The sequence below is a fragment of the Paroedura picta genome, chromosome 5 (genome assembly GCF_049243985.1).
Source record: "Paroedura picta isolate Pp20150507F chromosome 5, Ppicta_v3.0, whole genome shotgun sequence".
NCBI lineage: Eukaryota > Metazoa > Chordata > Lepidosauria > Squamata > Gekkonidae > Paroedura > Paroedura picta.
The window spans coordinates 57105827-57123480 of NC_135373.1; the positions used below are offsets into that span (position 1 = coordinate 57105827).

A 17654-nucleotide genomic window follows, 5' to 3' on the forward strand; every position below is an offset into this window, starting at 1 on the left:
CCTGCCTAAAAGGAGAATTCTGTCAAAATCCCAAGTACAGAACAGTGAACATAAATGCAAAACCACCCCGACCGTTTCCTTAGCGTTCTGGCAGAAACTGTTACACAACCAAATATCCTCTCTAAGCTTTGACCAGCTCTGATTACATCCTAGAACAGGGGTGGTCAAACTGCGGCCCTCCAGATGTCCATGGACTACAATTCCCAGGAGCCCCTGCCAGCATTCGCTGGCAGGGGCTCCTGGGAATTGTAGTCCATGGACATCTGGAGGGCCGCAGTTTGACTACCCCTGTCCTAGAAGATGACAGTGAAATCCCAGAATCTGGGACTTTAAATGGGTGTGATTCATTTTGCTTGTACTAGGACAGCTCCATAATATGTACAGCAAATGGTGGGTGCTTGGCTCAGCAGAATGAATATTTTATGCACATTTTTAAAGAGATTGTTTCATCAAGGCAATTTTGTTGTGAGTAACGCTTACACTTCAATAGTAAATTTTTAAAGTGGTTTATATATTTGGAATAGTAATATATTACTAGAGGAAAAATAAACATCTTAGAATAAAATATTGGTTTCCTAATTTATACAGGATTTTCTAAGCTTTTGTAAAATGAATTTGTTTTATATTGTATAAAATTCTTTAAACAATGAGGGTTTTGTTGTTGTTTTAGGCCATATCCCTTTGTTCTCTTCTATTCTAAATTCCATGGGCTAGAAATGTGTGTTGATGCAAGAACCTTTGGAAATGAGGCCCGGTTTATTAGACGTTCTTGTACACCTAATGCTGAGGTAAGTGTTTATTTATTTTATTTATTTAGATTTATATACCGCCCTTCCTGAAGGCTCAGGGCAGTTTACATAAAAACTAGTCAACGATACATGAAATTTAAAAACATTTTCTTGTTTCTCTTGCGCAAAGCAGGCCCTTACGCTCAACTGTGCATATTTGTTTGATTCCCAGTAATACAATAGCACATAAATCCTAAAACACCAAGTAACACAATTGACATCAAATGCCATGCTTTGTTACTGGTGAAAAAATCAGGAAGCAGGGTTTCTTACCTCAGAATACTCAGAATCTTATACCTGCTTTGTTCATCCTAGTGAACCCTTTAAAAGGTAGGATTGGATGATGCAGAACTGCAGATGAAATGAAGTCATGGTTGGATTTTGATGCCTTTCACTTCCTACAGTGACCCTGTGCTGCTTTTCAGGGGCTTTGGGGGCTACATTGGGTACAATGTACAGTGTACAAAGATAGTACAAATCCCATTCACTAACTTGTTCTTTTCTGTGTGAGAATCCAACCCCTTGAATATAGGCATGTTATAGAGGGGAAAAGAAAGGGAAACTGGACACTTGCTTCAGTTCTGAATTGCTGTGCAGTCCAGATGTCCATGGACTACAGTTACCATGAGCTCCTACTAATTGGCCATTCTGGCAGGGGCTCATGGTAATAGTAGTCCTGGACATCTGAAGAGCCACAGTTTGGCCACCCCTGTGTTAGAGGAATGGAGAGAAGGGGAACATGTGAGCTACAGTTCATTCTGTGAATGATGGGTCTGTCAGAAACTTTGTTGAGTTTTTGTGGCCAGACAGAAGAGAAATCCAAACACTAGTTATAAAAATCAGTATCATTAGTTTATAGAAACATTTTACAGTAATGTAGTCAGCCACTCAGTTATGAGAAGTGCTTAGAAATTATAATGATAAAACAAATTTCTGCGCTCTTTCTGGTTCCAGACTTTCAGGGATAGACATCTATCATTTCAAAGAATGCTTGTTTTTATGTCCTGCTCTCTCACCTTTAATTCCTTATGAGGTAAATAACTCAAGCGATGAAATCAGGACCCATTTTATGAACTTCATTCTTTGGGGCCCACTTATAACTTTCCTTTTCCCCTATGTAAGATTCAGGAATCTCACATAAGTTAACAGTGAACAGCTTTTTATTTTCATTTATTTATTTGGGCAGTCACAGACCAGAATAACAGCTTTTTGTTTTATTTTTTATGTGAAGCCTTTACACCTACATGTAATGTGTAGCTAACGATATTGAGCAACAGATTGTATTTCAAGGCCGTTTCACATAATACACAGAGCAACTCCAGATTTCATGTTGAGTGTCCTCTGCCAGCTCTCTCTGTTACTCTTATTTTTCCCCTCTGGTCTTTCCACCCATCTATGAGAGAGTGGCTGTCCATTTCTGGCCTAGCCTGCAGCTTGAGGACCACTAGATTTGAGTAGACTTTAAATGTTTTTCAAAAGAAAGCTGACACAAAAAAATTAAAAAACGGGTTGTAGTATCTGCATACCATTTGTTTGATTTGCTGTTGCAACCGTAACCCACCAAATTTCCATTTAATAACACCATATGAATATATGTAAACCACCAGTGTATGAGAAATTAAAGGACTTGTCCAAGCCAGCTTTACATATGTGGCTGAGATTGCATTCTTCATAATCTCTTTTCACTTCAACAAAAAAGAAACACAGCTTTCCAGCCTTTTGGGTTGTACAGTTGCATTTGAAAGCATGAAGCTTGCCAGCAGAATTTCCAGCCCTGCATGGCTGGCAATCATTCTGTTCCACTTCAGGAATGTTTGGTTGTCAGCAGTACATGTCTACTTTCACTTACCCATACATATGTCTTGTGTTCATACTCTGCTTCTGAAAGGAAACATTATATTTTGTGAAATCTCCAGTTAAAATGAAAGCATAGAAACAGCAGACTGGCACAAAATGAACAGAATTAATTTGTATTAATGTGATGTTTTGTTTTAGATTTCTGGTGGGGGGCATGCATTAATGTAGACAGCTACTGCCTTTGGTTTGTGTTCATGTAGCTTAGAAATTAAACCAGCCTTGGCCAGTGGTGTTGTACAAAAGATACATTGCTTCCCTGCTCTTATAAACTCCAGCCTCCCAGTGCTGCTGCCTTGCCAATCAATTTTGCTGCCAAGTAAGGAGTACTTACAGAAAGGAAAGATTTTATAGGCCCATGCATAATGACTTTGGAGGTGTGCAAGGATAATGGTGCACAATATCAACATGCCAGTTTACTTATGTTCCCCAGTTATCAATAATAAGTCTTCTATTAATTTGGAGATGGCAGATTCAAATGTGTAGCCATGTTGGTCTGAAGCAGCAGAACAAATTTTTTTTAGTTCAGTAGCACCTTTAAGACCAACAAAGCTTAGATCAAAGTATGAGCTTTCATGTGCTTCTTCAGATACAATGACATTGTACAATGACAATGCACATGAAAGCTCATACCTTGAATAAAACTTTGTGGTTCTTAAAGGTGCTACTGGATTAAAAAAATGTTTTGGAGACAGCAGTGAGGCTGTAGCTGTGATTGCAGTTGTGCCAGGATCAGTGTGAAGTTAAGTTGCATGCTGTTTCTTTGGTCAGTGTTCCAGCTGGTAGTGTGCTATAGCCCAGGTTGGGCCGGTCCCTGGAATTTAAGGTGAAAAATTTGGACCAAGGAGGAAGGAATATAGTGCAATTACCTTAAAGTAATACATTTTCTTTTGCATCCCACTATATCCCACTATATCTTTTGCATACCACTATACCCGCAGGCACCCAACATGGTCCCTGCGGGTATCATGGCACCCACCTACCAAGTGTTGTTAGAAAGTGGGTGGGGTCAGGAAGAGCTCTTGCCCTGTAGGTCTTTTGATTGGTCACTGAAGAGCTGTGCAGATTAAAGTATTTTTTCAGAGGTAACTGCCACCACAGTATTTGTTTTGTTCTTTTCTCACCTCTCTTTCCCAGTGTAGTTTTTTTCTCCCCTTTACTTGGGCTTCCTCTGTGTGTCCAGCTCTGATTCCTGTAGTAGCTATTTTGTGGTTGGCCTTGCCTCCTGTGGCAACCATTTTACTATTGAGCACTATGTGTCAGATATCCAAAGATGCCCCCCCAAAAAACATAGGGGAATCCTGCACTATATCCTTAAGACTCATGTAGGGTTTGGAAGAACTTTTCAGAATTCTGCCTAGACATTCATGGATTGGGTATATGTTTTGGAGACTACTTTATAAGTTACATACATAGTTAAGAATGCTTTCTTCTTTAATCACCTGTTCATAGCATTTACTAAAGAAGCAATTGCAGGATGAGTTACTTGAGTGGAACACATGTCAAAAAAATTTTTTTCAGTATGCTGAGATATGCTTAAATCTATTGCTTACCCTGTTTAGGTTAGACATGCAATTGAAGATGGAACCATTCATCTTTATATCTACTCCACGCAAAACATTCCAAAGGGAACTGAAATAACTATTGCATTTGATTTTGATTATGGAAATTGGTAAGTGAAACTGAGCATCTGTTCCACATAATATATTTCTGGTAAGGCCTTGGAGGAGGAGCATGTCTCATGGCTTGTGCCACTCAGGGCAGCTGTCCCACCCCTGAGTGCCTCCTCCTCCACCCGGCTTGCCTGTCTGTCCAGCAACCAGCCAGTTGCCTTCCGTCCCCCACCCCTGACCATACCCTCCTCCTTCCACTTCCCTCCAAGGCCCAGAGGCTGCAGATCCCTGCTGCATGAGAGTTGCCCCTGCTGTTGAGTTCTCTTCCTGAGGGCCTGCAGCCTTTCCAGGTCCTGGGGGGAGGGAGAGGCCATCCACATTCTCCCACCCCACCCCAATCTAGCACTCATTGTATTCCTGAATGCAATGGGCTTGGCCTCCTAGTCATACAATGTTGTTAAAATGACAGTAATTGATTGCCTTGAAAATGTAAAGATCTTAAAAGTTCTCTTCACAAGGATCGACAGGGGACCTGGTGGAGTTTTGCTGCAAATGCCCTTAGGAGTGCCAAGTCAAGCTTTGGTGTTCATGTTAGTGAACAGATTGGACAGGGATCAAAGAGGTGTATTAAGCAAGCCCTTGTAGAGCCTTTTGAATAGCAGACCAGCACTGTCATCATTACAAACTGATTTTGAGAAACAAATAATTGGAGCTACTTTGGATATATGGAAGTTAGCAGCATAGTCTTTTGGACTCCTGGCTTATACTGGCAGCAGTGGCAAAGTTTAACATTGAGTTGGCATCCAGTACTTTATTTGAAAATTTAATTTTGGGATTTACTTTAGAGTAGGCTATACAACAACATATACCCTTGAATCCACAGTATTTGAACGTCCTGTGGTTATAATCACAGGATCGTTATGTTTAACTTTTGTATTTTTTATTTTTCTTAGCAAATACAAAGTGGATTGTGCTTGCCTCAAAGAAAATCCAGATTGCCCAGTTCTTAAGCGAGGCTCTGAGCCTACAGAAAATCTCAACACTGGTTATGAAACTAGAAGGAAGAAAGGCAGAAAAGAAAGGGATGCCTCAAAAGAAAAAGAAACCCAAAATCAGAACATCACCTTGGATTGCGAAGGAGCAGCCACTAAAACGAAGTTTCCAGACAACAGACAGAGAAAACTTTCTCCCCTTAGGCTTTCCATCTCAAACAATCAGGTATTGTTGTATGTTCTAGAGTTCAGCTTATGTAGGAGTCATTCTTTTTGATGCTGAGGTATAGGTGTAGTCACACATTACTCTGAAGTGTGTACGATTGGCTTCCCCATTAGCTTCACTAGAGGTGATAGCTCCATGTGCAGGTGTATTGTGAACTTAGGAGCCTTGTGTAAATTTGGTGCTTCTATTTATAATTTCTTTATAATTAGTTATCAGAAAGTACCAAAATATTTGCTTCAGATATTCTTTTTTGCAGATTGCTAGATTATCATGCTGTGCCTCATGATCCCAGGATCATTCTCTGGTGATTTCTAGTTGATCATAAAAACATGAATACTGGAAGCCAAAATAGCAAAAATTGTGGCTTATTAAAACCATGATTTTCTACATTAACTTACTTGTGTAATGATTCTTACTGAATGTATATTAGACAACGGGTGCATTCCCTTTTTAGAGCCTCCTCCCTTTTTATGTTTGCCCAGAGCAGGATACTCCTATTTGTGTGTAAATTCTTTTGAAATGTTTACTGACCTTCTCAGAGGTTGATATGTTTGCTAAACTTTAACTACTAAATTTTAAGGAGGATATTGAACACAATTGACAAATAATTGCCATGTAGGAATCATCATTGTATCTAATTCTCAACATGGTAAAGTTTGTGGAACTTAAATACAGAGACTGGAACCATTAGCAGATGGACAGCTCTTGCTACAAACCCAAGCTTCAGGTTTGTGGGAAGATCTGGAGAAAAAAACGTAATAAAAGGAAGTTTAACATCCCCACCCCCATAATATTAGCGGCACCTGTGTCTTTAAATGGTTATTGCCAGGCAAGCGCATACTGTTGCCAGCCTTCATGCTTTGGTCTCTGTCAGTAAGGGGGAGGGGGCAGGGCTCTAGTCTTGGTCCTTGTGGGATTATTCATCAGGGCATACCTAGTGGCAACCACTAAAAAACTTGATACCACACAGTTTGCATGACTCACCCAGGCCTGACTGCTTGTTCCAGTACAACAGCAGCCACCCTTAAAAAAGCCAGTGTTGTATAGTGATTTTCATTTTAGACTAAAATCTGGTTTGAATTACCACTCTGCTGTGGAAGCTCATTGGTTGACCTTGGGCTAGTTACATGTTCTCAGCCTAACCCACCTTACAGCATGGCTGAGAAAATAGAGTGGAGAACAATGTAAGCTGCTTTGGATTGTCAGTGTGTATAAACGATGTAAATAAACAATACACATATCTGAAGATGGGATGCAGATACAAGTGTGGGTTGATGGGGGGAAGAGAGAAGGAAGAAAGGAAATGTGAAGGTATGGGAGGGAAAAGAAATTGAATGGGGAAAAGGCATGTAGGGGAAAGTGAGGTGCCCCTGCAAATCCTTGCAGGCTCTCCACCATGCTGTTGAGCCCAGTGGATAGGACCACACAACTGAGCCATGTTTTCCTCAGATGGAGGCTGCCAGGGAAAGAAAAGGAGGGAAAGCTGGAAATGGGGAGCAGATAAAGGCAGGGCAGCTGGTGGGTAGGAAAGAAAGGAAACAAGAAAAGCAGAGAGACTGTCGGGATTTTTAAAGAACCTAAAGAGGAAATAGTGAAGGAGGGCAAATGAGATGGTCCCCTGCATGCCATTTTGAGTCTCTCACTTGAATTATATTTTACAGAAATATACTATAGGTAAAAGTCCTAGGTGAAGATTTTCCAGATTCTGATTGTTGAAATAAAATAATCATGTCATTAAAGGTTTCTAAAATGTTGGGAGATTAGAGGTTTATAAAAGATTTATTTGATAGATTGTGCAATAGCTTAAGACTTGTTATATCGTGCTTTTCATCTAACCTTAGTCACAACTCTTTAATTCCCCTTAAGGAGTTAGAAGTGAGATAGGATTAATGAAGATACTGTGATACTTGGAGAATATGTGGTTTCAAAGAAAACATTGCAGGTGTATTAGTTGTGTTTAAGGAACTACATCTGAACAGTCAAAACCATTATTCGCTTTCCACTGAGCTCATAAGGCACAGCATGTGATTCCTACAGAGGCTGATCTGCAGAGACAACGTAGTCAAGGTTTCTTGTTCTTCACTCTGGACATGTCTGCACTTTGCGTAAAATGTTAATTCAAGCTGGTTTTTCATGCTGATAGTGTTGTGGGGGCAGTAACACTTATTCATGCTTAATGCCTTCATTCCGCACTGTCCTGGCCCAAGTCCAGGTGGGTTCTTGTGTTTCAGATTCATTTTAAAACATCCATGAGACCATGTGTGAATGAACTACTGTGAAAAACATACCTGTCACTATGAGTTTACATTGAGTTGAGAAGTAATACTGGGATTTCAGTTCATTACCACCTGACTCTCATAGTTTCTTTTTAAGAATTGTTAAATACAGACCTGAGATAGGCAAATTTCTATTGTTGAAAGGCACTTTGGCTGAAAAGCAGGCTATAAATAAATAATATTTATTTATAAATATAAATAAATGTAATTTATAAATTTATTTATAAATAAATAATAATTTAATATTTTGTATGTGCATATATGCATGCACCCCCACCCGAGAGAGTGGGATTCAGGCAGGTAAGGCCACTATCTTGAACACATCCTCAATCCCTCCCACCCTTTTAAGTTCAAATATTACTGATTAAAATGCTTTGGGTAGTGTTGACAGAGATAAGAAAGAGGGGCTGTGAAGGAGAAGTTGAGACCCACAAGGAAGATGTGCCACTAAAGTGTCATAGGGGCACAAGATGATCCTTAGTAGTTGTACTGGCTTTATGTGCCAGTATACATACATTTTAATGGTGTGAGAAACTTAACGTGATAGTCACAAAAGTACAGGAAAATAAATTATTTTGGGAGGGGTTTTGGTGGTGGTAATATATCCCCAAACAATATTCCTTTCTCTAATCAGTATTTTTACAATAACTAACATCCTCTTTTACATGTTAAAAACTAGTACTTGTGAAAATTGGCTCTATTGAACTTAAAATTTGTTCAGTGAGAAACTTGTCATATGAAGTCTTCTGCATGAAAAGAAAAATGGTTAGTACTGAATAATAGCCGTATTAAGATTAGGCACCTTGTTTATTGTATTCTAAGGTAAACTCTTAGAGAAATTGGCTGGTAGGCAATTTAATACAAGTACCATATTTTGGTGAGTACCAGAGACAAGAACAGATGAAACAAATCTAGATTATTCATGAGTTGTCTACCAAAGCTCTATTATCTTCTTCAGATGCTATGCTATAAGAAGTCTGAATTCCACTATTTATAGAAACAGAACTCACTGATACTTGAAACCACTGGCTAACTACCTGTTATAGGATGGGAAAATATGGTTTAGTCAAGATATTTGCACTGCTATGAAAGTGTGAGCTCTAGTTTTTGCATGTTGCACTGGGTAATCGGTTGGCTGATGATGCAGTCTTGAGGCTTCTTAGTATTATATAGTATGTAGAGCTCCCTAGCAGCAGCAGAAGTAGTAGAGCTTCTGTAAAGCAGTCATTTCCATCTTTCAGGAGCCAGATTTTATTGATGATATAGAAGAGAGAACTCCTATTAGCAATGAAGTAGAAATGGAATCAGAGGAGCAGATTGCAGAAAGGAAAAGGAAGATGGTAAGTTGGGAAGCTAGTAGCTGCTTAAAGCTGTCGCTAAAGTTAAGTGACAGCTGCTCTTCCCATGCTGATCATTGCTGCCGTTCTTAGGTATTTAGACTTTGAGAATATTTGAACTCTGCTGCAGATATGTGCTAACAATATCTAAAGTTTGCTGACTGAGTGAATGGGTGTAATTCCTTTTATGCCTCTATTTTTTTACTGCCTGGAAATGGGGTATCTGCTTATGAATTGTTTTCTGTTGCTGAAGCGTTGTCACAGTTTACTCTCCTCCACAAAAAAACCTTACTATACTTGACCTTGCAGTTATTTTGCTTAGATGGCTTTAAATGAAGTGTTTGTTATTTCTGTAACTGGCTACTTAATTGGAAAACATTTCTGTGCAACGACAAAAAAATCTCCATACAAAGTGGGCCAAATGTTCAAACACTTACACATGTTTTTAAAAGTGCAAGTCACCCCCCTCCTCATCAATTTCCCCGGCACACACTTTTTCTGGATTTTGCTCTTGTGTTTGTGTTTATACCTTGTGGGACTTAATGATGGTGGGAGAATTGGAAGGTAAAGAGATGTTGCTAATGGGACTGAGCAAAAAGAAAGTTTGGGGGAGAAGTCGAGGAATTACATGTCTCCTTTCTAAATATAATTTATTGGCACCTAGCAGCTGCTCAATTTTCAATGCTTGGTGAAGTTCTTAACCTAGTCTCCCCACTTCCATTGAGCATGACAGGTAGGTAGCAATTACAGTGCTAAATGTTTGTGAAAGTGTAAGTTTTGCTTTGTGTCTCTCTTGGTCCTGGTATAGATTCCCCATGGGAAATGGTTCCTGAGCATCCTTCTTTCTTCAGCGTTCCTTCTCTCTGAGACATTTCATTAGCTCTTCCTGGTGAACAGTGCTAAAGTTGCTTTTTTTCTAAAATGGACTGCTTGCCATCTACTCCATCTTGTGTCTTTTCTGTCTCACTGATGTTGCCTCTGAAGTTTTTTACTAATAGTCCAAGTTGAACAGGTGATGTTCTCTGTGAGGAGATATGGATCTGGGTGTCCCGTCTGATGCTGCAGCACTCTCGAGAGTTCTATCCCCTGAATAGAGGCAGCCTCAGTGTGGGCAGAGTAAACTTGAAGGAGAGTTTGTCACTATCATTTACCCTGCACTCAATAATGTGGAAATCCCAGAGGTCTTTCCCAGGGCAAGAGGTCTCAGCTAGCCTCATCAGAGGTGATCATGCCTCCCTTTCTCCTCTCCTTGCCACTTGGGTGGGAGCAGACTCCTTGAAGGAGTCCCTAATATGAAGTCGATGCTTATCACCTTGCCCACTGCTTGGAGCAATAACACCCAACTTTGCTTGGGAAGCTCAGGAGAGTGGATGCAGACTCTGAATGTTTCTTCCTGTTTTTCAGCCAAATTTGTTGTTCTTCTGTAAGGTAGAGAGAAGGACCACTTTCTGGAGGACACTCTTACCAGACTGATTTCACAAACAGGCAATCCTGAGGTTCATTTAAAGTCTTTATGTCAGGTCTAAGCTGACTTCTGTATTAATTTCAAGCCTCTTGCTATTAACTTTAATGGTAACTCTTGCAACTACTTCTGGCATCTCTTTCCTCTTTTCTGCCTTCTGTCTAGGCTGTACCTCTTCATTCTGTTAACAGTTCATCTGCCCTCCCATCATATTTGTCTGCTCCAGTTCTCATGCCCTTCCTTCAGACCCATATTGTTAACCCAGACAAGAGACCCAACCTTTTTTTGACAAGAGACTCAACCATCCCCTTAGCCCCATCCCAGTCTTTTCAGTCTAGTATAAACTGATGAAAGCCCTAAAGGCAGGGCTTGTGGGATGCTTGGTTGAAGATGACATTCCCTAAAAAATAGGGTTAAAAGGAATAACAGAGTCCCCATTGATAGGGAGTTAGGAGAATATGTGGCATTGTGCATTTGTGTTTGTAAATGGACCTTTTACTTTTATACAGTTGTCTCCCTAAAGGGTAGGAGGGGTGCAGGGCTCCCAGCTGTCTATGATATATTTTATGAATATAGCCCTGGTTTACTAAGATGAATATAAAATAATGATTCATGATTTCATTCTTCCTTCTTGATAGTTTTAAAGCATATGGGATATCTTTTTAATCCTGCTCTTCAAAGTTGTTGGAATTTGACACACCACCAGAGAAGAGTGTGTATGAACTGGCCACTGCTGTGTATATGATGGAAAGTGCCATCAAGTCACAGGTGACTTATAGTGACCCCACAGAGTTTTCAAGGCAAGAGATATTCAGAGGTGGTTTGCCATTGCCTGCCTCTGCAACGTGACCATGATATTCTTTAGAGGACTCCCATCCAAATACTAGCCAAGGCCAATCCTGCTAGGCTTCTGAGAGGTGACAACATCACACTAGTTTGGCCTGTCCAGGTCAGAATACTCCTGCGTACATTCATATGTATTTGTGACAACTGTCATCATTTATATTTCATTCATAATTAAAAGGGCCACTGCAGACCAGCTTTCAGCACACTTTGATGAGTCTTCAGTTCTTGATCCTTTCCATTCGGGCTGCTGTCCTGGTCATGGAGTAGAGATGGTGCTGGTCAGCCTGATGGACGACCTCTGGCACTAGTTGAATCAAGGCAGATTGGCACTGCTGGTGTTGCTTGATCTATCAGTAGTGCTTGAGTTAGTAGATCATGAGCTTCTTGCTCACCACCTTGCCAGATCTGGAATTCGAGGATCAGCCTTTGTTCTCCAGAGCCCCAGACAGAGGGTTGCAGTGAGGGAGAATCAGTTGTGGGCTTTTCATCTCCCCTGTCGTATGCCATAGGATGCAGTTCTCTCCCCAACACTGTTTAACATCTTTATGCGCCCTGTGGCCTAGCTGGTCCAAAGCTTTGGCCTGGGTTCTCATCAATATACTGACAACACCCAACTCTACTCCTGATGGATGGCCAGATTGATTCTCCTCCCCCGAAACATTTGCAAGATGTTTGTAGGCAGTGATGGCTTAGCTCAAGCAGAGTTGTCTGAAACTCAACCCTTCTGAGACAGAGATCCTGTGGTTAGGTAGAAATCGTGCTTACCTTACCTGGATGTTGTGCAGCTTCAGGTTGCACAGTCCGCCAGGAATGCACAGATCACACAGTTGGCATTCTTCCACCTCTGCCAGGCTAGACAACTAGCTCCCTATCTGGCCCCAGAGCACCTGGCCACAGTGATCCATACAATGGTCACCTCCAGATTAGACTACTGTAACTTGTTGTATGCAGGCCTACCCTTGGCCCCTCACTTGGAAACTGCAACTGATGCCAAATGCAGCTGCTAGAGTTCTCACCAGAACACCTTGGAGAGCCCATATCCAGCCAGTGCGGAGGCAGCTGCACTGGCTGCCAGTTGAATTCCAGATCTAGTTCAAGATATTGGTTTTGACTTTTAAAGCTATACATGGTCTGGGTTCATCGTATCTGAGGGACTGCCTGTCTGCCTGTGCCCCCTGGAGAGCTCTGCACTCTTCGAACACCAATAGGTTGGTTGTCCCTAGCCTGAGAGAAGTCCACCTGGCCTCAATCAGGGCCAGAGCCTTTTTGGTCCTGGTCCCTACCAGGTGGAATGAGTTCCTAGAAAAGCTGAGGGCTCTGACAGAATTAGGACAGTTCCACAGGATCTGTAAGATAGAGCTCTTCTGCCAGGTATTTGGTTGAGGCCAGGACAGCAGCACATTCATCTAGGGCCCCTCCTCAAAACCTTGACGCCACATGCTGTTAAAAAATTGCAGGTGGAGCTAACAGCAAATTATGATTATATATGATATGTTTATATTTCTGTGCAATGATGCAGTTGCGTTAATTAAAATTGCCATAAATTAGTTTTTATTGTATATTTTAGTTTTTATTGTATATTGTATATTTTAATATGTTGTGAGCCTCCACAAGCCATTTATCTTAGGAGTGATGACGTTGAAGTCCAAATATATATGTTAGCTAATAGTTTCATACAAATATAAATGTGAAGTTTAAGCAGTTTTCCTATTTTACCCTAGAATCCCTATATGTTGAACCAACTAATATTAAATAACACACAGCAATTACAAGATAAATTCAATTAAGAATGAGTGTAAGGCTGTAAGTCAGGAAGAAAGTACAATGGGCATTTTACACATGCATTTGGATTCTTGTATGGCTGGACAGCAAGGAGTCTTCACTCATGCCTTAGCAATGGGCTGATATAATTAAAAAACAACAAATGCATTTGGAATATTCGACAAAGATATCATAGGCCCCACCCTACTTCTATTTCCTGTGTGGTCTGGAAGAATGAGATTACAGAAAACTCTGAAGTGGAGCTCATGGCTTATAGAAACCTTGGGGCCTGAGTTCTTAATCATATGCTTTGTATCCTGGGGAATAGATGCAATTCTTCTGATACCTTTTCTTCCATACATGGTCATTTTTGTTTGCCTGAAAGGTGTACTTTTTTTTTTTTTTTTTGAGTGACAAAGATGACTCACCTGTCTGCAAATAGTGGAGTGGCTGATATAACTAAATACCTCTATAGTGGATATGCCTATTTCCTTACAATGAAATTGTGGGTGGCTATGGTTGTGCGGCTGTGAGAGACAGAGAACCAGTCTTACTTAAGTGAATACTGATTTAACAACTGTTCACCAAGTCTGTACATGCATGTATATATAGACAATCATAGCAGCCAAGAAATCACTTGTGCTATAGTATTTAGCTAGCCACCCCAACACTTACAGTGGCTTACCTTGAGCGTCATCTTCTCCCATATGGATCTGCATGGACAGGTAGATCATGTCCATCATTTCTTGTATTCTTTTGCCATCTGATGTGGGATGGGTGGATCTAGAAGAGGGAAGTCTTTCCATTGTGTTGCAAAAACTGTGGAAGACGCTGACAGAAATCCATCTTGATCTTTATCTGCTGATGTTTTAATGTTAAAGCCACATGGTATTTTATCTGGGATGTGCAAAAGTTACTCTTTATATAATTTTATCTTGATTGCAAAATAGTCTGCTCACTGGTTTTATTTTATTAATGTATTTTATCTATGGTTTCATTATATTATTATTATTATTTAGATTTATTACTCACCTACTTCCGAAGGCTCGAGTCGAGTTACATAAAAACCCCCAATAAAAACCCTACACAAAAATAGAACAACAGTACATATATACACTACCCATATCAAGATAAGATGTGGCAGTAAAAGACCATGAAGAACCCATTCTAGAGGGGAGGGAGACAGAGGGTGCTGTTGGCATTCACTACTGCTACTTAGATTACTCCTATTGGGGGGGGGGGGCTGATCTTCCTTGCGGCCCGGCCTCAACCAACGACCTGGCGGAAGAGCTCTTTTGCAGGCCCTGCAGAATGCCAGAAGTTCCCTCAGGGCTCGCAGTTTCTCTGGGAGCTCATTTCACCGGGTTGGGGCCAGGACCGAAAAGGCTCAGGCCGAGGCCAGGTATGCCTCTCTGGGGCCGGGGATAACCAATCGTACCTGCAGAGCGTAAAGCCCTTATGTTATGTTTTAACCTTAGATGTAGGTTGCCTAGACGTGAATGTATTAATGAGTGTTGGAACATCTTGGGAAATATCTCCTGATCATCTCTCTTCTTCAGCATATGATGCAGCAAATGAATGGTCAGTCTGATGATCTGTGGAAATGTGTGACAATGGTGTTTTTGTCATTCTTTGGTGGACTAATGTATCTTGATTAGTCTGGTCACAGATTCATGGAACTAGATGATGATGACAGATGAGAGTTCTCAAAATAGAGTTACAAATTAGCATGACACTGTAAACAGTGGTGGGAATGTACTATCTCTGGTGCCTGCTCACTTTGTTTGTAAAAGGAAGACAGAAAACGAAGTCTCTTGACCCCATGTTAATTGTTGGGCAGGTTGGTACAGAATGAGATGCTCCTTCTAGTACCTGGCCCCGCAACAGCAAGAAGCTGCACAGGTAATAATTAGCAGTATGAATTGTGTCCACACTGAATGGAACAACTAGATCATAGTACTCATGGTAACTGCCATACAGAGTTACCAGCTTTGAGTTGGGAAATACTTTGAGATTTTAGGGGTAGATCCTGGGAAAGGCAAAGTTTGGGGAGGGAAGAGACCTCATGAAGGTATAATGCCATAGTCCCCACTCTCCGGAGTAGCCATTTTCTCCAGGGAGCTGATCTCATTTGCCTGGAAATCAGTTGTAATTCTAGGAAATCCACCTGGAGATTGACAACCCTACTGCCTTAACCGATTCAGAGACATAAGTGGTCCATGGGTTCAAAAGCTACTGAAAGGTCCAAGAGTGGATGTCATTAGTTGTAGTATCCAAGACTACCCATTGAAAAGCTGGAACTAAAAGCCTATTTGTAAGAGATTTAAGATGACCGTTCCCCAGGGCCTGTAAGATGGGGCTCTTTAGCCAGGTCTTTGGTTGAAGGCCAGATCATCTGAGGGAACCTCCATATATACATTCATAACAGCTATGTCCTATCTGGTAGGACAGGCATCGCTAGTACTCCCCTGAGGCACTGGATAGGTGGGTAGAGCTGAGATGGAAGGGAGGTGGTGTGGGTTTTTATTCTGCCACCAGGTAATTTGGCAATCTGTTGGGTTTTAGACTTTTAAAAAATATATATTTCTGTGGCCCTTTATCTCTTGAATGTAATCTGCCGTGAGACAACCGTTGATAGTGGCGGGATATACATAAAATAAATAAAAATAAGTAAATAATCAAAATTTCAAAGGCAGTCACAGGATTAGTAAGGTTGAGGATTCCTGTTTTAGACTGATCGTTTCCCTTCAAAAAAGCTTGGAATTGTGTAGCCAACTTTGCTCAAAATTGTGATATTTGTTAACAAATGATTAAATCTTGTAGATCCAAAGAGGAACCTCACAGCTGCCTCCTTTAAGGCAGCCAAAATAAATTCTCTTAGTTGACAAACCATTTACCACTCCAGAGACCAAGCCAGGGTAGTCACTTCCTTCTTAATGGTTTATGCCAAATTAGGCAAGGATCACTCATGAACACAGTTGGGCTTATACTTTAAAATTGAGTTTGTACATTATTTTGACCCAATAACTGGATTGATTTTAAAATAATTTGGCAAGAGTATGCACCTGTGACTTTCTGAAACTGATTTGCTACAGTAACAGAGTCCAAGTTGTTAAGTATGTAAGTAGTTTTACCAGTGAAAAGCTTAGCAAAAAGATCATAGTGGGCCATTGGGGAGTGTAGACTTATGCTATCAGAAGTCAGATTTAAGTGTGCCCTTACTACCTGGAATAACTCTACTAAACTGTTTTGTGTAAATGTAATGTTGACCGATACATGAGCACGCTGTGCTGTCATCAGTGTCACAGAACATGCACCCTTATGTGCTCTAGATTGTGTTGGGTCATTTTTTGCAGTGCGTTTTCCTCCATTTGTATTCTAGACATTTGCCCAACCTGCTTCACTATCCCAAGTTCCTCAGTAAAATGGGTCAAAAGAGCATTCTTGGAAAGAAGCAGAACACAATGAGTCTGGATGAGTTTGGTGGTGCTTTGAAGCCCTGACTACAGAGTGCAGAAATGTCAGCTCTCTGTGGTAGTTGGTGGGTAGTGTTACATGTCTGCTGAAGCAGAAGAGCAGAATTGGTTATTCCTTTCCACTACAGCTAACTGTGCCAATTGCCTATCCTGACATTTATCAAGGGAGGAAGATGTGCTATGGGGAGGTGGAAAGAAATGCAGTTGGGACATTATTGCAAACAAACATAAAAGGAGGGAGGAAGATGTGCTATGGGGAGGTGGAAAGAAATGCAGTTGGGACATTATTGCAAACAAACATAAAAGGAGGGAGGAAGATGTGCTATGGGGAGGTGGAAAGAAATGCAGTTGGGAGATTATTGCAAACAAACATAAAAGGAGGACAGTGATGTGCATCAAGAAAAAATGATAATTTTGGGATTAGTGTGGAAAACACATTGAAATATTTTCTTTTTTGGTATGAGTGAAATGTTTTTTTAAAGACAATCTTTATCAATCAAATTCTCAAAAGGTGTAGTATGATTTTTTTAATGTAGCATTCTCTTTAAATAGGTGTGTACAACATATTTGGAGGCTATATTCATTGTTTAAATATGGCTAATTTTGTTCACAATGAACATGGTGCTGAAGAGTTCACTTCTCAGTGTTATACAGCTTAACTTAATGGGTTCGGTCCAGCCAGATTTTTATTTACTGTCACCCTATTCCTCTTCTTAATACAGCCCCCATCCCATACAGCTTTTGTCTGTACAGGTTCTGTGACCTCCAGCGTAGTTTTTTTGGATTGGGTGGCCAAAGAAACCCTATGCTCCTTTTTATCAGTGGGAAAACTGATTTGATCCAACTCTGAATCTGACTATGCTGTTAGACCTATCATGACTGCATGAAACTGTTTCTGTCCAAATAATACTCTTTCTTTGTTTACTGATAAAGTTGAGATATTTTAGTACGAGTTTTATGAACTGAGGCTGGAGCAGCTCCCCCCAACCCACTCATAGAATCATAGAATCAGAGTTGGAAGGG

General features: G+C 40.7%; 1 protein-coding gene across 11 annotated transcripts in view; it reads left to right on the plus strand.

The window, feature by feature from the left end:
- The window catches only part of KMT2E (lysine methyltransferase 2E (inactive)), an 85282-nt gene that overhangs the window by 49593 nt on the left and 18035 nt on the right, over nucleotides 1-17654 (plus strand). For 10 of the 11 annotated variants that reach the window (XM_077338114.1, XM_077338118.1, XM_077338113.1 and 7 more), the window contains 4 exons: nucleotides 671-788; nucleotides 4205-4314; nucleotides 5209-5473; nucleotides 8991-9089. In XM_077338114.1, coding sequence (XP_077194229.1) covers nucleotides 671-788; nucleotides 4205-4314; nucleotides 5209-5473; nucleotides 8991-9089 — 592 coding nt within the window. The remainder of the gene's footprint in view (nucleotides 1-670; nucleotides 789-4204; nucleotides 4315-5208; nucleotides 5474-8990; nucleotides 9090-17654) is intronic. The other variant, XM_077338117.1, reaches the window with a different exon arrangement.